Below are 19,002 nucleotides of genomic sequence, written 5' to 3' on the forward strand. Positions count from 1 at the left end.
CCACCGGTCGGCCAGTAACGATCAAACCGGTTTCCGGTCTGTGAGGCGTGTCTGTGACCCGCTAGCGAAACGACGCTTCATTGCGCATCGAGCAGTGGTCGAAGCATGGCCACAGACGGATCGCCGCTATCGTTGGTGCTAATTGTAGTTGTTTATCTCACGGGATTATGTAAGTACAGTGGGCCAAAGAGAGATTATTTGTGGTGCGAGTGACGAATAAATCCTGTTCCCACCTTTGTAGGCCACGGGTCACTGGATGCTGTCTCATCCGGGTTGCGAGAGAGCTTTGCCGAAGCATTCATGCCCAACATCCGCGAATCGATCGATGGTAGGATGGTCGAGCGATGTGTCCTTTCAGCTGACCGCAGTTTGTTTGTTGCCTGTGCTCCATAGATTGTCATATGCGATATTACAAGTGGGGTGAAGGTCCAGAACCGAAGCCTGCCTTCGGGAGACCAGCCTATTTGCGTGAGTTCGCCCACATGGCCGCAATTGGATGGACGAAGTCAAATGCGTCCATCGCGTGGAGCTGCGGAGGATCGCTAATCTGGGAGAACTACGTCCTCACGGCGGCTCACTGTGTAGAGGACGATGAGTAAGTTCAGCCCGACTACGAGTGTGTTGGTGGGCCGTTACGTTACGTCCGTTTATTTCATTAGCAACGTGCCGCCCGATGTGGTTCGCCTTGGGGATATTAATCTGTACAACGACACGGACGACCAGTATGCGCAGCAGCTGAAGATTGTCGAAATTGTGCGCCACCCGGAACACCGGTTCAGCACGCGCTATCACGATCTGGCACTGTTGAGGTTGGAGAGGAATGTCAGGTGAGTATGAAGGTGGCTCATAAAATGGCTCATAAAGAACCGGCTGCAGTTTGTGAGATGTTCATGAATAAAACATTTGTTTTGTTGTCGACCCAAACCGCCTGCAGACTGCATGATACGGTGGCGCCGGCCTGTCTGTGGGACGATGAAGAGATTCCTTTCCCGTCGATGGAAGCCACCGGTTGGGGAGCAACAGGATTCGGTAGGTGATGACCTTGTGACTAAAAAAAGCCCGACTAACCAACTCACCGCTCGCAGGTCAAAAGTCCACTCCGATTCTACTCAAGGTGTCACTCGGGTTAGTGAAAAAGGCCGAATGTGACAGGTACTATCGCGTTGGTGACCGAGGATTGAAGCAGGGCTTACAGAACTATCAGCTGTGCGCTGGCGATGTGAAAATGGACACCTGTCCGGTAAGTCCTTCCCGAAAGCCAATCTTGCGCTCTTAGTGACGAATCAATGGTCGGGCCCTGTAGGGTGACTCGGGTGGACCGTTGCAAATGAAACTGCTACACAACGCCAAAATGACCCCGTTCGTAGTGGGGGTTACCTCGTTCGGTGGTGTGTGCGGTCAATCGATACCCGGAGTGTACATGAAGGTGGCCCCGTACATCCCGTGGATTAGTTCGGAGCTAGCGAAACGTGGAGAGAATGTACAAGGTATTACGGAAGAACCGGGTATCAGCAAGGAAGCACTTTTGGAGTTACTTCAAATGGGTTCTCGATTACAGAGTGGAGCTTCAAACCGTACGCCTGTGCCTTTCGTTACGTCCATTTGCGAGAGTACGAGGACGATGTGGTGCTCAGTAAATCGAACGGTTTTGAAGGGCTCGACTCCAGTAAGGCGCACATGAACATCTTAGACTCGAGCCAAACCGTATCCATACATTGGCCACGATCTGGCAAGGGTCCGAGCAACTGTTATGGCGTTGTGATCGACGAGGACACTGTCGTTACGTTGGCTCGGTGCGCGATTGCGAACAGGTTTGCAGCGGAACTACAGATTATTGTGCAGAATAACTTCTTCTTTACGTTACCTTCCAGAACTCAACCCTCACACGTTGTTCACCAGGGAGAAAGGAGAAACGATATCGTGAAGGCTCGCTGGCATCCCGCTTACAGGCCCAACTCTTTCTACAATGATATCGCAATCTTGAAACTGAAGGACCGGTTAAAATTTTCCTCTAATTTTGTACCAGCCTGTATCTGGAGTGCAAACGAGCTTCCCGATCCTCAGTTCTACGTCACTGGCCAGGGAAGGAACGATTTGAACGAGTTTCATAGGGGTTTAACGCCCATAACTAAGCTGGGTAAGCAACGCATCTACCGCTCTAGCCATCTGAACTAGTTCCCTTCATTTCACCACCATGCGACAGATCCAACGATCGTGCAGTTGTCCCCGAGGGCAAACATTCTGGAGGCGGCCAACTGTTCAGTTCCTGAGGAGTACCTGACTGGTTTAAGTCGCGGCCTAGCGCAGGAACATCTGTGCTTCGGTAACAAACCATTCCTCGTACCCGATTCATGTGAGATGCTATTCGGTGCACCATTGAGACGCAGGATTTGGCGTTTAGGTCGCCATTTTGAGCACATCTACGGGCTAAACCTACTCGGAAAGGACTGTGGCTTCGGGCGGGCGGCACTGGCAACTCGGCTTGGTGAGCACTTACAGTGGCTGAATTCAGTGCTCTTGCCCAACTATCGCGACGATGGAGAGGGCATTCATTTCCTGAACGCAGATCTCAGCGAATCGGAATCCTGCGTGGGAACGGATGGAATCGCTGGACTGTGTGTCAACATAGACCAATGTCCAAAGATACGGTACGACATTGAATCGAAACGAAATGTAAAGTTTTGCCACGGTGGAGAGATAGTGTGCTGTCCGTACGACAATATTCGGAACGCAACCAACCCCGGTGCTCGAGAGTTGGACGACTGCGAGAATCGCTACAAACAGTTCCACGAGGGATACACGATGTATCAACGAGATCTAGTTGATCACTTCTACCATACGGTATGGAGTTGGTAACATTTTACGGCGAATTTGTAAGCTAAATCGGTATCTATAAATTTTTATTTATAGGTGTACTTAGGATGGGAGGCTAACGGTGAGACGAAATGGGATTGCTCCGGTACGCTGATCACGCGTAGTGCCGTCCTGTCGTCGGCGTACTGTCTGACCAGGGGAAAAGCCCTTCCGACAATGGCAAACGTGGCGGAAGGGAACCCTAACGTAACCTGGTACCAGCCCCGAGTCGTGCGCATCAAAGAAGTGATCATCCATCCTGGCTACGATGCGACAAGTCTGCAAAACGATATCGGCTTGGTGCGTCTGGAGAGAGACATTGTTCCCACTGCCCGGAAGTACCCGATCTGTCTGTACCAAAACGAAACGCACACACCGCTTTTGCTGTTCCGCATGGTCGTAGGTACGGAGCAAAATCAAATCGATGATGAGGTGTTGCTGTTGCTACCGTGTTGAATTGAGTTCCTTGTTCTTTCCGCAGCTGACGGCGAGTCCGTTTTTGTGGAAAGTTATCCCAAGTATAACGTGGACTGTCGAGCGGTGCTTCAGGAGCATGACGCACGTGATCTGTTTCCAAACGAACTGTGCACGGACATCAACGGAAGTCCGATGGGAGCTATATCAGGCGATCCTCTCGTGTGGTACCGACTAAACAATGCCGATAACTCGTCGACCCAGTACCTGGTGGGCATTATAAGTTCGGGCCTTGCCGACCAGCAGCTGGGAGTGTACTCGAGAATATCGTCCTACATTGGATGGATCAAACAGATGATATAGATCAGGAGTAGCCTTAAAGCCAGTGATGATGAGTCGATCGCTAGAATTGCTCTTGTAAACAACTTCTCCTTTGGACATTTTTTAATGTTAAATAACAAAATATGCTAATTTTAAATAAATAGCTGCATAGAAACCAGTCAGGTCCATTGAACCTAAGTTTATCAGTGACTCTGTGTGCCAATTTCGTAATCATACTAACGCACTTTATTCGAAAAATATTCCATTGTCATCGGGTCACTAAAAAACGTGCCTTATCGCGAGCGTTTGCTGACCAATTGATAACGGTTGACCATCCAGGGCATCCAGGAAATCGCGCTCGGATGGGGTCAGTTGTGCTTACGATCGCATCAAAGATGCGACTACATTCGGTTTTGTGCGGAGCAGCGTTCATCCTGTTCTTCGCACTGGTCACGGTCAGCGATGGGCACAAGATTCTGTTTCTTGCCCCGTTTCCCGGCCCGAGCCACTGGCTGATGATGAAGCATTTCATTCGTGCACTGTCGGAACGAGGACACGAAGTAACGGCCATTACGGCATTCCCGTTCGGGGAACCGTTGCCATCGCTCTACAATGAAGTGGTTATCGATCCACCGTATCCGATTCGGAAGACGTGTAAGTAAACGTTATGGCTGCGGAGTATTCACCTGAGACCTCACCTTCACATCGTTCCACCCGCCAGTCCCGGTCGAGAGTCTGTTTGAGGCGAGCCAATCGAGCGATTTCACCAAACTCGCCATGTACTGGGACCTTGGTATCAACACGAGCCGCCACGGGCTCGAATCGGAACCCGTCCGCCAGTTTATCAGCCGGCGTGATCTCACCTTCGACCTGATCCTCGCAGAGCAGTTCTTTCAAGAAAGTTGGCTTATGTTCGCCCACCAATATGGTGCTCCGATCGTCACCATTAGCACGTACGGCTATTCGGACTTTTTCGACCGCATCATGGGCCTACGGACGCCACTATCTTTCGTGCCTCACATGGTTTTTTCGTACGAAGACGATATGACCTATCAGGAGCGTGTGTACAACGTCATCGTCTCGATGTACGATGCATTCTGTCGCCAGCACTACTATCTCCCGGAACAGGATCAGTTGGCGGCGCAAGCCTTCAGTTCCATAGCGGGCAGTGGCACGCTGCCCAGCGTGGCAGACCTGGAACGATCGATCTCCCTTATACTGGTCAATAGCCATCCGATTCTGAGTCGCCCTCGGCCCTCGATTCGCGGACTGGTCGACATCGGTGGAGCGCACATACGCCCGGCACGGCCCCTGGATCCAGAGTTGCGTGCGTTCATCGACGGAGCGGGGGCGCATGGAGTCATCTACTTTTCGCTCGGTGCGTACATGCAGAGTTCGGTTATGTCGGAAGAGAAGCGTGAAACGATCCTGAGAGTGTTTGCCAGCCTACCGCAGCGCATCATCTGGAAGTTTGAAATCGATGGCTTGCTGAAGGACGTGCCATCGAACGTGCTGATACGCAAGTGGGCTCCGCAGAACGACATCCTGGCGGAGAAGAACGTGCGCCTGTTCATCTCACACGGCGGTCAGTTTGGAACGTTCGAGACGATGCACCATGGCGTTCCGACACTGTTCATACCATTCTTTGGCGATCAGCAACGAAACGCGGATCGAGCGATAAGGGCCGGGTTTGCGCGAAAGATGGACTTCAACTCCATCACGGAGGACACGTTCGGAGGCAACATTCGAGCACTGATCGAGGACAAGCGATACTACGAGCAGGCAAAGAAAGTTAGCACCCTGTTCACGGACACGCTTGTCGATCCGATGGACGAGTCGATCTTCTGGATCGAGTACGTGGCTCGGCACGGCGGAGCACCGCACCTAAAGTCACGAGCAGTGGATCTGAGCTGGTTTGCGTACTACAATTATGATTTGGTGGTTGTCCCATTGGTGTTGCTTCTTTTGGCGCTCTATTGGCTACAACAACGATTCCAACCCATAGCCCAAAAACCCCCAGCATCCAAAGGCAGCCAGAGAAAATCTCGTGAAACAAAGCGCTAGACTCATTTGCACTATTTCAGGTTAAAAGATGGTGAAATAAAGTATGCCCCAACATTAAGGTGTTCCTTCTACGATCCTATATTAACACAACACATTCACACACGCTCAATACCAATAAGTTTTGTACGGAACACGATCCTCCTCGATGCCCTGTTCCCGCATTATGTCCATCTCGAACGTACAGAGGGCCGGCTGGAAGGTGATCTCCTTCACGACGTCCGCCGTCGTGTCCTTGTCGCGCTCGATATAGGTTCCCTTCGTTTTGTAGTCGTGCGTTTCTTCGTTGGCTTTCGGCACCGGAATGATGCGTCCAGTTCGCACCGAAACCCGCACCTGCTCTCCGTCCTCCGTGTAGCGCCACTCGATCGGTGTCGCCTGAAGATCCGATGGATCCACCAGCTGCACTTGGTTCGTCACCAGCAGTGGGCTCTCGGAACGGATCATGATGCCCGGATACTCCTTTTCGTCCGCAACCTTCCGCAGGTGACAGTTAAGACCACTGACGATGACCCAGTTGCGTTCCTGTATCACCTGGCTCACGATGCCCTGTTTACCTTTATCTCTGCCCACCAGCACCTCCACTCGATCGCCCCGGAAAAAGCTCCACTGGGCGATCGGTTCAAGGAACACCTTCTTCCGGATGGTGCCCGGCATATTCTGTTGCCGGAACTGTCCCGACCATGGGCGGTTGGTGGTGAAGCGAAACTTTTTCCGCTCAACAGTGCGCGGTAGATACTGGGGCTTTCCGCGGGGTGTTTTCCAGTAAACCTGTCCAACGGGCGACGGATAAGAGACAAATAAGTTCGGTCGCTCGGATGTTTAGGTTGCGTTTATTTACCTGCTCCATGGAACGTTTAACGTAGGAATCTGGAAAGTTGGCAAACTTTTTCGACCACTCGCCAACCTTTTGCAGCACACCCGTGAGGCGCATTTTGTGGCCGTTTTATGTGCACGGGTTCGAATTGTTTGATAAAATAAACTATTGTTTCTCGATTTTGTATTTGCGGCCCAATATTATGAAACAACCGGCACCATGTTTTGACAGTTCTCACTGTTGTCAGAACTGTCAGAATGAAGGGTCTACGTTTCTGCAGGGATGTTGCGCAATTTTACATGAAAACTATTGTTTTGGGTACCAACAATTGATTATTTTGTACATTTAACGTTTCCGGTGAAGTAACAGTTGATGCAGAATGCGAAAATGATTTATAATCTGATAAATTGGAAGTTTTTTACTATCTTCTTCAAATCTTCCGGTTTGTTTACAATCTCTTACGTCAGATGCGGTGGGCACCTTCAGTTTGTTGACGACCCCACCATCGAAATACGCGCAGTGAAATGACTCGAAGGTTCGGTTGGAGTTTGGTCATCGTTTTATCTTAATCGGCCTGCGGCGGCTACACATCGGTCCACTACCGGGGTACATTTACAGCAATCCGCTACGACTGTTCGCGAGCGATGTTCTCACTTTCAGTGCCGCAGTGCTGACCTTCCCCCGTAGCTGACCCGGAACCATCTCCTAGTTCCTTTCGCTTTGTGTTGAATCATCCTCGAAAATCCTTGAACACCGTCTCCGGAGGGCAGTGATTGTTAAAATTACCGTTTGTTTCTTTGGGCCTTTCTGTTGCTTACCGGTTGACCTTCCGATCGATTGTCGTTAGAGGCGCGAACGTTAGAAAACTGGGTGCACTTCTGGGTGGTGAGATGGCCAGCAACGTCGAGGACGATGATGTGGAATTTCAAAAGCATGCCAAGTACTTCAAACGCTTCCTACACATCCTGCCGGAGCGACTTGCCTCGCACGACTCAACCAGGTTCGATTTTCCGTTTGCTTCGTTGTTTCAACACACATTTCATTCACATTTTGTGGTATCTTTCGCACAGGGTCACTATTGCCTTCTTTGCAGTCAGCGGACTGGATGTACTCAACTCGCTCGATCTGCTCACGGACAGCTTTCAGCAAGACATTATCAATTGGATCTACAAGTTGCAGGTGGTTCCGGGACCGGGTGACCGGCCAGCCGGCGGCATTCAGGGATCGAGCACGTTCGATGTGCTCCCCGGCAGCACCGTTCACAACGGGCTCCAGCAGTACCGCTGGGGTCATCTGGCTATCACGTACACTGGCATTGCCGTCCTCGTAGCGCTTGGTGACGATCTGTCGCGGCTCAACCGGCGGGCCATCATCGAAGGGGTGGCGGCCGTCCAGCGGGACGATGGTAGCTTCAGTGCCACGATCGAGGGCAGTGAGCACGACATGCGGTTCGTCTACTGTGCGGCCGCCATCTGCGCAATGCTCAACGACTGGGGACAGGTGGACCGGCAGAAGATGGCCGAGTACATTATGAATAGCATTGTAAGTGTTTTACGGTTTCCGTTCTCGTTCGAGCCATGATTGAGAATTCGTTTTCAGCGCTACGATTACGGCATCAGTCAGCACTACGAAATGGAGTCCCACGGAGGCACAACATTCTGTGCCATTGCGGCGCTCGAACTGAGTGGTCAGCTGCACCTCCTCACCGACGAAGTGCGGGAACGAATCATCCGGTGGCTGGTGTTTCGTCAGGAGGATGGATTCCAGGGCCGACCGAACAAACCGGTCGACACCTGCTATGCGTTCTGGATCGGCGCGACGCTGAAGATTCTCGGGGCGTTCGAGTTGACAAACTTCAAGGATAATCGCGATTACGTGCTCTCGACGCAGGACACCACTGTCGGCGGGTTTTCCAAGTGGCCCCAGGCGTACACCGATCCCTTCCACACGTACTTTGGTCTGTGCGGGTTAAGCTTCCTGAACGAGGCCGGTCTGCAGGAGGTGGTGCCGACTTTGAACATATCGCAGCGTGCCTACCGTCATTTACAGGAGCTGCAGCGTAACTGGGGTGTCGAGCGGGATGGCCACGGGTGCTCAAATGGCCAGGTGGCACTGCACATCGAGTAGCAGGCTTGCATGAAGGGATACGCTACAACGGCGCACAAAACTAGTAGAGATTCGTTCGCAGTCCATCGATTTCGGTTTTGTTTGTGATTTACGGTTTCTCTCCCGACGGAGGAAGTACAAAGTGTATTTATTTGTTTTAGCGGTCAAGAACTGTTTGGCAGGGACCGGGGCAAGGGCAGTTTGTGGTGGACGAAACAATTACGCTTAGCATTGAACTTTTTTTAAGGCAAGCTTGAGGCGGCAAGATTGTGTACAGGCGCACTTTACAATCGTAATCGTTAGCATTAAAAGAGCGGTCGCTTATCAATTGGTAATAGCGTATTTTGTTGTGCTGTGCGGACACCGTCGCAACCGCTCCCGATCGGCAGTGCTCCTCACGAAGAGGACATAAATGAAGCAGAGGATAGTAGGACAAGCGGCGGAAGCAGGCAAGAAAAGACGGAATACAGCATGGCGGTACAGAGTGTAGTGCTTAAGTGTAGACGGGTCCCGCGATTGTGTAATAAAGATGTTTTAGAGTAACCGCTTGGGAGACCTTGGGGGGAACTGACCGGGGGTCACAACACCCTGTCAATCCCTCAAATCTCGGCCGCAATTTTGAAAGAAAACAAAACACAAGAAGTAAAGCTTGTTTGGCGATTCTTTGTGATTCAGCGCACGTAGGAGCCGCAACTTATTAGCGTAGGTCCCGGGAAACGGTGTTTGTCTTGTGATAAGAGCGACGAGTCGGTGCAATTACCTTTCGACAAGATCATCATCCGCGATGCTGCTGCTGCTGCTGCTGGGAAGTCAGCGGCGATCACGTTTTGTTGACACAGACCGCGGATTCGACGTTTATGGTGCTTATTATCGCGACGCTGTGGAAGCTGATTACCTGCACAGCGCGAAGGTCGCCGGTAAGATGTAATACAGCGCGTGAGATAGTGGCAACGATGCTGACCTTTATTTAACCGGTTATTTCTCCCACTTTTAAAAAATGCCATCATGTCATCATTTAGAAACGATAGTTCCAAAATAAGGCATGGCATGTCTGAAATGTTGTGAAAGAAATTAATATGGGTCTGTAAATTAACCATCAGGGCCAAAGTATTTTCACTTACAAGTACGATGTGACCATTTTTTCACCCGTTCATTCAGTTCGAAAGCTTGTCACGTTGCTTTAAACCAAACACACAGAAATAATTACAAATCTTCTCAATAGAGCAACGTTTTCGTTTATTTTCGCTCGGTTTACACGTTTCTTCATTGACGATTAGTTCACATTGTCGGCGAAAAATACACGCGCGTCTACTTCGATCGTTAATACTTTTTTCCGCGATGATATGAACGCATATGCTTGCTACGGTTTTCTATGTGCACCATTTGCTGATGGTAGTAACTGCGCGGCTTACGGAAAACAAAAAAGCTTTTCAAAAATTCATCCTAACCCGGACACGTGTGGTTCCGTTTCCGGGTTGATTATTACGCGATTATTAGAACCACTTCATCAAAAATACTCCTGAGGGAACTTCTTTGTAAAAGACCTCCGGTAAATGTTGGAAATAGTCAGAGGTCTTGGTGTAATGAGCACGACGCTAAGGCACCTTAACAATTTGTATCATTCGTTCGTTCATATTTGTCTTCGTGCTTTCGCAAATTGGCTAATACAGCACCACCACACAATCTGCTGGCTTACCGAAAGAAGATTTTCATTCTCTCGACGCGTATTAAATCCTCCTGAGTTAACCTTGGCTTATTTACGCTCTTCGACTGAACAATCATAGTTCTCATTGTGGATCATTGCAGCACAATGATTTTACTTGATTTCCACTCTGCTTCACTTTACGCCACAATATTTCAAACTACTTCAATACTAAACATGTAAACGCGTGTAATAAAAAAAACGAAATTAAAAAGATATAAAATTAAGAAATAGGTAAATCGAGAAACGTGAAACGATTTATTTATGACCAGAATCATAATGGACGGCCTTTTGCTTTGCTTCGAGATTCATTGATATTTTCTCGATTTTTTTTAAGATGGTGGGGACGGACCTTACATACTAAAACGAGAGCGTAGCGCGGAGAGTAAATTTAAAGAAAAAAAGGCAAAAAGAGAATGACTTTAAATAAAAAAAAGTGTTAAGTAGAACCTGTAAAAGACTCACAAAAAATATTAGCTAGCATCATCAATTTTTCTCTTTGTCACTCGCCTTTCGTCTTAAATTCTAGTTTTTGACGGGCGTGTCTGTGGTGGTCAATCAGGGGTTCGAAATGGGGCTCATATCCTTCTAATGGTGATGGGTTTGCAATTGTTCACCATATAAAGTGTCTCTCCCGAATGATCCTGAATTGGTTTCTTTACTCCTACAGAAATCCTTCTCCGCTTCAACTGCTTTATAGGTGGATGGCATGAGCGCATCGGTGCATGCGAAACTTTCTCTTTCTATCCTCGTTTGAGGTAAGTTCTTGATGATAAAAAACGGACGAAAAATGTAATACGTAAAAAAACGGACGCAACAAAGTTCACAGTAATCTTAGAGCCTAGAGTTAATTGAGACGCTTTTCAAAGTACGTTTCGACTGTTTCCTAGTGTCTGCGCGCTAGCACTTCATTGAGGATTCTTGCCACGAGATTCCGTAGGATTCTTGGGTGATGGGTATTGTTTAAAAACGGCAAAATAATGGTATTTACAGACGCTCCACTGGTCAAGCTTCTGTGGAACGCATTCGCCTGCGCGCGCGCGCACTCGTCTTACGAATTATATTGCTCATAAAGTGAAACGAAAAGCAAACCAAATACGACTTTTGTTCTTACCTTCCAAAAGTGTTCTTTACACGTCTTTTCACCACGGGTCTTTTCGCTGGGTGCGCGCGGTGCAGTGGTAAGGTTGCGTGCTTCACGCGTTTAGTCGTGCCAGAAACTCCAACTGTTTGGATGCACTATTCGATAGTGACGCGCAACGATAACGAGCCCGGTCAGCAGCATCAGGGCGATCGAAACGGGCGACCGTGTGGCAAGATTGTAGATCGAACAGTACGGACACTGGGAGCTACCGCAGACTTCACAAATGTTCAGCAGATAGGTTTGCAGCGAATCGAAAATCGTCTCGTTGAAGCGTTCTGATGGGAGATTGGTTGAGAAGCGAAAATAAAATACACGAAAAATCGTAGAACATTGTGTTTCTGGAACGTACCTGGTGCGTAGTAGTCGTAAACGCGGATCGGAAGATAGCGGGACATGTTGGCTACCGGCATCCAGCGTTCCAGTGTGAAGTTTACGCAAACATATTCATCGTCCAGCTAGAGAGCGTGCATAGAAAATAACACAAAAAGATTTAGCTCACCGTTCTTCTAATTTACCGAATTGCCATTACTCACGTAGTCGAAGTAGAAGAGCACCTTGCGCTCCTGGTAGCGGGCACGCTGCAAGTTCCGGACACGTTGGCTGAGGATGTACGAGTCAAGTTTTTGCTGCTGGATCATGTAGCCAGTCGGTACGGCCACATCCAGCACCGCCATTCCCGAGCGTATCGATTCGGCTGTGTTGGTCCATCTGTCCGGGGAGTCGAAATAGTTCGGTTCATAGATCTTGCATTTTAACGGCTCTCCGCCGCGCTTACCTCTGACAAATGACGTAGCTAATGTGCGACTGATTCCTGCCGTGGAAGATCGTCCGAGTAGTGAGATCGAACGCCGGAACTGGGGGTTGCGTTTGGAATTTGTACGTGTCGACCGAGTACTGAACGTGCATTTGCAAAATGGCGTAACCGACACCGGTGGCCTCTACTCGCACCGTGCCCCAAGCGTTGGGTACTTCCAAATGTTGCTGCTGGGCGAGGGTCTTTTTCGTGATGTGCAGGTGTCTCGTTTCACCGGGCAACGATGTGGCTTCCACCTTGATGGCGAGCTGCGTCACGTTCGAAACGCGATTTCGGGTGCTGTACTCCGTGAGAGCTTTCATCGCCAGACCCGTGTCCTGACTCGAAGCCCATCCACCGTCCATCAACCGCTGAGCGTTCAGCCACGCCACAATCGGATCGACGTGCAGTTCCTGGCGCGAGACGAACGTGAGCAACGCGTATGCCGTAGCCTGGATGTTCAGCGAGTCGTATTTGTACGGCAACCGGGGCAAGGAGAAGTAACGCTGATTTTCCAGTTTTGTCGGCGGCAGTGGCACTTCCTCTTCGCCCCAGTAATTGAATTCACCTATGGGAAAAAGAAGGAAGAATTAATAGAAAACACGGTTCAAATGGCTGTCCGTTTCTTGCTTACCGATCGATCTCATCTTGAACGATAGCATTGTAAAAGCGGCTTCCGCCTTCGGTGCCTTCGCTATCATGAGAGCGTACGCGACGATCGCTATTTCGTACGTCGAGCCGGCATCCTTAATCGATGCTACGTTCCTCTGCAAGTACTGCACCGCCCGTTGCTGTGCCAGCGCCACTCTAGAGGCCAATTTCTGTAATCATAACATAAAGAAATTAAGCCCAAAAAGGTACAACTCCAGCCGCCACACAACCTACCCCCGAGGGAAGCGTAACCGTGGTCAGTGTAATCAAAACGTGCGCCGTCAGCGTAATGTTCTTCTCGCGCACCAGCTCGTTGCGTGAGAAAAATCCGGAATGGTTAGCCTTTCGGTCGGGCATCCACGACACCTCCCAGAACGAACCGTCCTCCTTCTGGTGGCGCAACAGCCAGCGCATGTTCTTCTGGATCATCGTCGGATCGATGAAGATAAAGTTCTCGTACTCGTACTGGCCGGCCATCTCACCGAACACCTGCGCACAGTACGCCGTCAGCCACACGGATGGGGCCGATTGGTTCCAGTCCGCACGGAACAACGAAAACGCACCGTCCTCCATCAGGTAGCTGAGCTGGCGCTGGTACAGGATGTTCATGAAGTGGAACGCATCCCGTTCCGTTTTTTTGTCGCGCAGCGTACTGGCGCGCATGTACTTGATCGTGTAGAAGTTGGCCGCAAAGCTGAACATGTTCTGCTCGGCCGCATCCATCGGTAGCGTCAGCAGGGACGTCGTGTTGATCGGCATCGTCGGGAAGATCGCTCCGACAACGTCACCCACCACGGAAATGCGGGCCTTGTTCGATCCGAACACATAGTAACGATCGATTTCGTACGGAATGATCGGAGTTTCGGTGACGTTGACGTGCATGAACTGCACGAGGTAGGCACGGTTGCGGAGATCGAGCAAAATCGACTGGTGCCGGTACTGGGGCAGCCCGTCCGCTTCGACCGTAATTTGGCGGCTGATTTGCGATGCCCCGAGCAACGTGGAAGCGTGGATCGTAACCTCAATCTCACCGAGCCGCGTCGGTACGATCGGGAGGTACACGTTGGCCGAGTCCTGTGCGTTCAGGTAGATGTAAAACTGATGCTCTCCGTACGAGGTGCGCGGATTGTACGATCGCACGATACCATCCTCTTCGACGTGCACGAACTTGTAGTCGGGTGAGCTGTGCAACACGACCGTGGCCTCAATGTCGACCGTTTGGTAGTTAAAGACGGCCACACGGATACCGACCTGTTCGCCCTGGTGGCACTTGGTCGGCATTTCGACGTTGATGAAGAACGGCTGAATGCCAACGTACTCGATCGGACGCCGGATCATTCCGAAACCGCGCGTCCCGCTAATACCGAACGCCGAAACGGACCACAGGGCCGGAGTCTTCGGAACCTCCAGGTTGAAGATGTACCTTCCGTGCGGCCCAATGTTGACGTCCTTCCAGACCCACACGTTCTGGTACTGGCGCAGGATACGGTTGAAGCGGTACTTGCGGAACTCGAGCAGCTGCGTTTCGTTGCGCATGTGGCACCCGGCCTCATCCGTACCATCTTCGCAGTCCATGTAACCATCGCACCGTTTGTCATTCCGGAAGCAGCGTCCGTTAAGGCACTCGCTGTAGTTGAGTGAACGATCGCAGGCGGACGGACGCAACGGAACAATGCCGTCGGTGAACACGATCAGGCCCGCGTACTCGAACGTCCGGTTCGCATCGATACCGAAGGTCGAAGCCGGATAGTACACCAGCTCGTCCGGATCGCCCTCGTGCGACATCCACGTTTTCTTGAACGTTCCGTTGGTGTGCTCATCGAACGAGAGCATCTTCGAGATGACGTTCGCGTACGTCAGCTCGTTTCCGGCCTGCATCGTGTAGAACGCGTTGTCGATACCGGACAGACCGACGTACGAGCCGGGTTCGCCGTAGATGGCCACCTCCACCTTCTCGCCGGTGCGCGCCTTCCGGTTGTTGATGTACACGGTAAAGTTGTTGCGCGAGATACCGTTCACCGGGAAGGCCAGACTGTCGGCCAGCAGCTTACCGTACCGCCCAATGTGCCACACGACGATCGTCGCGGCCGGTGCCATTTCTGCGCTGAGCGTAATCGACATCGTCTTCACGCCACCGTCCATGTTCTCGTGCCCCGTGATCAGAATGATGCCCTTCGACATGACCAGATAGTCGAACGCCTTCAGGTAGAAGTTGCTCTGCACGTGCAGCGTTATGTACTCGCCCACCTTCGGGTCGGTGGTGCTCGTGTACACCTTGATGTTGTGGTTCTTGGGTGAAAAGTGCGACAGCAGCAGCAGCTCGGTGGTCGCCCGCTCCCCGAACGGATCTTCGTAGGTCGCGGTTAGGCGCATCGATTGAATTTCGTTCAGAAACTCGGTCGTTTGCTTCGTATTTTCGAGGTTCAAATCGTTGCGAATGTCGATCTTCATCTCCCAAACGCCTGCCTTTTCCGACATGTACAGGAGCCGTGGTTCGAGCGTGTTGCGTCCACCCGACGCACGGCTGTCGATCGAACCCGTCACCTCCATCCGACCCGGGTTGTACATACTCAGTGGCAACGGTGATCCGTCGTGATATTCCGCGATCAGATACACGGTGAATGGCATCGATGGTTTGAAGACCTAAAAGAGAGCAGTGTTTCAGTGGAACAACCAACAATAAATAGCGCGTGGTGATCGAAACCTACCTGAGGTGAATCACCAAGGAACGCGATACGGATCGACGAGTTGTAGACGCGGGTCAGGGCGTAACCTTCCACGACCTCGTCGTAGAACCGCTCACCGACGCGCGCCGTGAACAGAATCTCCATGCCGGACAGATTGGGAACGAGCTGGGCCAGTTCGGCCATCGGAAACCGGAAATGGTACGTACCGTTGAAGTAGCGCAAAAACGGCAAGCTTTCCCGGTACGTGTTAGTCCACGAGTCCCACTGGGCGTCCGTTTCGATCGGTTTCTTCACCCAGAACGGCCACTCTTCGTCGAAGTTTAGGTGCCGCTCGATGACGTACGAATCCTGAAAGCTGCCGGATGACGACGACGTAGGGTACCGTCCACCGTCGTAGTTCTGGTTAGTCTCATACCCACTGATTCCCCCACCAGCCTGGTCACGGTTCACGGTGCTCGTGAACGTATTCTGGGGATTGTTGTACAGCAGGTCGGGGTTCGATTTCTGCAGATAGTACGGCACGTTCTGGCTGGCAAGGTTCGTCAAGCGACCCAAATTACCGACGCGCTGCATCTGATTGATGGCCTGCGGATTGAACCAACCGATCGGTCGGATCGTGGCCTTCAGCGTCAGATTACCCTTCACCGGTGTGCCGTTCGTAAAGTTGGCCATAATGCGCCCATGCACGTAGCGCTGGGTGTTGAAGAAGAAAGCCGGCATCGTGACGTTCACTTCGAACCGCGTTTGGTAGTACTCCTCGACGCTGAAGACGGCTTCCTCCATTTGACCCTGCGCCTGAATCCGGACCGTCCACTCGCCGAACACCGGCTGATCGGACAGCTGGTACTGCAGGCTGACCGAGCCCTGGTTCGACTGGCGGGACAACCAGCGGCGCATGATGTGGCCGTTCGGGTCGAGCATGTACACGTCCATCTCCCTGTCGAAGCCCTTCAGCTCGGTCGTGATGGGAATGGCCCGGAAGCGCACCGTTTCCCCCTGCATGTACACCGGTTTGTCCGTCTGCACGAAGATCGTCATCGAGCGCTGGGAGAAGATCAGCTTCGTTTCGTTGGCGAACACGTAACCGCCAAAGTTCTTGTCGTGCGAACCCTCGACCCGCAGCTTGTACTCGCCCACCACGCTGGTCGGCGGGACACGCATCAGCAGGGACTCCGGCACTCCCGGTGTGATCACTTTCGTCTCGCTGCTCATCTCCACGCCGTCCCGCGAAATACTGGCCCGGATGCTCATCGGCGACCGGGACTCCAGCACCGATACGGACACCTTGTACACCTGTCCGGGGCGCACCATCTTCGAGGCGACGATGAAGTACGTGATGCTGCGTGAGAACTGATTACTCGAACCGTAGTCCTTGACCAGCGGGTTGCGGTTGAAGCTGACGCGCGGTCGGGGCGTCGTTTGGCGGTTGTCGAAGAAGTAGTCGCGCGGTGTGGTCGACGTGAAGATCACGTTGTTCCGATTGTCCGGATCGAACCGGTTGTCGATGCTGTTCGAGTCGCGGCTGTTGAAGTTGTTGTTGCCGTTGTAGTAGTTCGGTTGATAGTTCGTACCGGATGTTGGCGGTAGGCCACCACCGCCACTTCCGAAGCCTTGATTCTGCCGAGACGACGTATTGGGATCGTACTGGCCACTGCCGCTTTGAAACGGTGGATTGTCGTACTGGCGCCCGAATGGGTTGCTCTGCGGGTTGTTACTGCTGTAGCGCGTGGCATCATTGTTCGATTGTTGCTGTGGCTGGGACTGCTGGGCCCGGGCGTGCAGGACAACCGAGCGGGAGACGAGCAGCACACAGAGAAGCGTTTTCAGCGTACCCGACCCATAGGCCGGATGCCCGGCAGGGCTCATGTTGCGATCGGTTTGCGAGGGTCTGGGTTTGTTGCGCACTCTGCGAAGGATACGAAAATGAACAGTTAATATTAATTTTATTTCGATGCTTGCGATTATAATGCTTTCAATGCTTTTAAAAAGGGGAAGTTAATTTGTGCAATCTTTATGTCTTACCAAAAATATAGCCCATAAAAAGAAAGGTATTCTGAAAAATTTACTAAAAGTCAGGAAGGTTTAATCTGAATGATGGCCCAGGCAAGTGCCGTTCGCAGATAATTTCACGCCCGCACCAACCAATCCATTATCTAATGGCCGTGTTTGGCAGATGTGTTTCAACAAACCTCAGAGACCTGCACATCAAAGCTAATGCATCTGGCCGACGCCAGGCCGGGTCTGATAGGCGCAAGGGTGGTACTAACCCTCGCATACTTCGGGGCGGCTTTTGCGTATTTGCGAAGGGCACAGCATGGAGGTTTTAACTAAGCCATAAAATTAATATCATTTAAGATCAATAATGATAGACGCACATGGTGCACTTTCTCTCACGTTAGAAGCGCGACGGCGGCGACAAATGGTGAAAAATGGCCCTCATTTTTGGGATGGCCTCGAGCCGACTACGAATTAAGCTAAGTGCCAGCGGAGAGACAAAAGGATCAACAAAGTTGTGAAGCAAATTGTGGCCAGCAAGTGTCATCTGGGAGACCACCGATCGATCATTAATCATTTTTAATTAATTTTCAGCATGTTCTTTGATTTGTACCAACTTAAGGAAAAAGTGACACTTCATTTCGGGCTACCATCAATCAGATGAGGACGACAGTGTCTCAAATCATCTTGATATTGTCCCTGGTAAGAGTACTTTGCGAAAAGTTACGCGACAGCATTATCAAATCATAAACCAAAGTTACGCATATAATGAAGTCCCCCCGAAAATCTTCAACAATAAACTCATTATTCTAACCGACTCTGAACATCCTTTTCTTTACTCGCTGATTGACTCCGCATAGTCTTGGGTTCACGGTGTCATTAAACTTTGGTGATGGCCCCTTTGGTTACTCCATATATCAACCATAATTAGTCATCAAGCGCCTGAACGAACGACCTCTCTCGAAGGCTAACGTGCAGAGATCGTTTATCATGATGGCGCCGCAACGAATGTATGGACTTGGCGCGCAGACTTCAATCTTTTGGCATCCATTTACTGTTCCTTGCCTGCGAAGTGGAGTGTAGTGTTCATGTGTCAGGGATGTAATTAAATCTCGCACAATGAAAGTTCACATTTTAAACCGAAAAAAGTGCGCCATGATCGTTATCTATTGCTCATTTGCTCACCACCTTCGTCGTTGGTTGGAAAATGGAAATGAATTTATTACGCTCTGGTGGGTGGTGGCCACATCTCCGACACTTTCCAGAACAGACAGGCACAACAGCAGCAGCATACGATGGCCTGGCGCCCCCGGGAAAATTGAATGTCGGATTAAAACCAGCGATTAAGAACGGCACATTTAAGCCAATTTTAGCACTGCCTTCTCCCCCCGCATCGTGCATGTTGTTGTGAAGCGAATTTAAATTCTGTAAAGTGATTTCATTCGGAAGCGACACTCG

The 19,002-nt window shown here is 51.0% G+C and overlaps 5 protein-coding genes across 5 annotated transcripts; 3 read left to right on the plus strand and 2 right to left on the minus strand.

Moving 5' to 3' along the window:
• Nucleotides 1-89: 89 nt before the first annotated feature.
• Nucleotides 90-3,761, plus strand: LOC128272702 (uncharacterized). Its single transcript, XM_053010566.1, has 12 exons — nt 90-169; nt 242-328; nt 394-595; nt 660-827; nt 935-1,029; nt 1,086-1,240; nt 1,304-1,487; nt 1,559-1,811; nt 1,872-2,137; nt 2,204-2,841; nt 2,911-3,256; nt 3,335-3,761. Exons 1-12 carry the CDS (start codon nt 106-108, stop codon nt 3,628-3,630), a joined length of 2,754 nt encoding a protein of 917 aa, XP_052866526.1. The 5' UTR covers nt 90-105; the 3' UTR covers nt 3,631-3,761.
• A 216-nt stretch (nt 3,762-3,977) lies between these two features.
• On the plus strand, nt 3,978-5,719 carry LOC128272703 (UDP-glucosyltransferase 2-like). The gene is made up of 2 exons (XM_053010567.1): nt 3,978-4,242; nt 4,310-5,719. Exons 1-2 carry the CDS (start codon nt 3,984-3,986, stop codon nt 5,650-5,652), a joined length of 1,602 nt encoding a protein of 533 aa, XP_052866527.1. The 5' UTR covers nt 3,978-3,983; the 3' UTR covers nt 5,653-5,719.
• On the minus strand, nt 5,713-6,674 carry LOC128274635 (probable 39S ribosomal protein L24, mitochondrial). Its single transcript, XM_053012891.1, has 2 exons — nt 6,491-6,674; nt 5,713-6,420 (listed from the first exon to the last, which is right to left on the minus strand). Exons 1-2 carry the CDS (start codon nt 6,581-6,583, stop codon nt 5,758-5,760), a joined length of 756 nt encoding a protein of 251 aa, XP_052868851.1. The 5' UTR covers nt 6,584-6,674; the 3' UTR covers nt 5,713-5,757.
• A 339-nt stretch (nt 6,675-7,013) lies between these two features.
• LOC128272032 (geranylgeranyl transferase type-1 subunit beta) lies at nt 7,014-9,075 on the plus strand. The gene is made up of 3 exons (XM_053009743.1): nt 7,014-7,466; nt 7,537-8,008; nt 8,066-9,075. Exons 1-3 carry the CDS (start codon nt 7,357-7,359, stop codon nt 8,591-8,593), a joined length of 1,110 nt encoding a protein of 369 aa, XP_052865703.1. The 5' UTR covers nt 7,014-7,356; the 3' UTR covers nt 8,594-9,075.
• Nucleotides 9,076-9,810: 735 nt separating this feature from the next.
• On the minus strand, nt 9,811-17,415 carry LOC128271666 (CD109 antigen). Its single transcript, XM_053009278.1, has 7 exons — nt 15,571-17,415; nt 13,097-15,505; nt 12,846-13,032; nt 12,194-12,779; nt 11,952-12,126; nt 11,768-11,873; nt 9,811-11,693 (listed from the first exon to the last, which is right to left on the minus strand). Exons 1-7 carry the CDS (start codon nt 17,413-17,415, stop codon nt 11,479-11,481), a joined length of 5,523 nt encoding a protein of 1,840 aa, XP_052865238.1. The 3' UTR covers nt 9,811-11,478.
• Between the last annotated feature and the right edge of the window lie 1,587 nt (nt 17,416-19,002).

The sequence above is a fragment of the Anopheles cruzii genome, chromosome 3 (genome assembly GCF_943734635.1).
Source record: "Anopheles cruzii chromosome 3, idAnoCruzAS_RS32_06, whole genome shotgun sequence".
Lineage (NCBI taxonomy): Eukaryota > Metazoa > Arthropoda > Insecta > Diptera > Culicidae > Anopheles > Anopheles cruzii.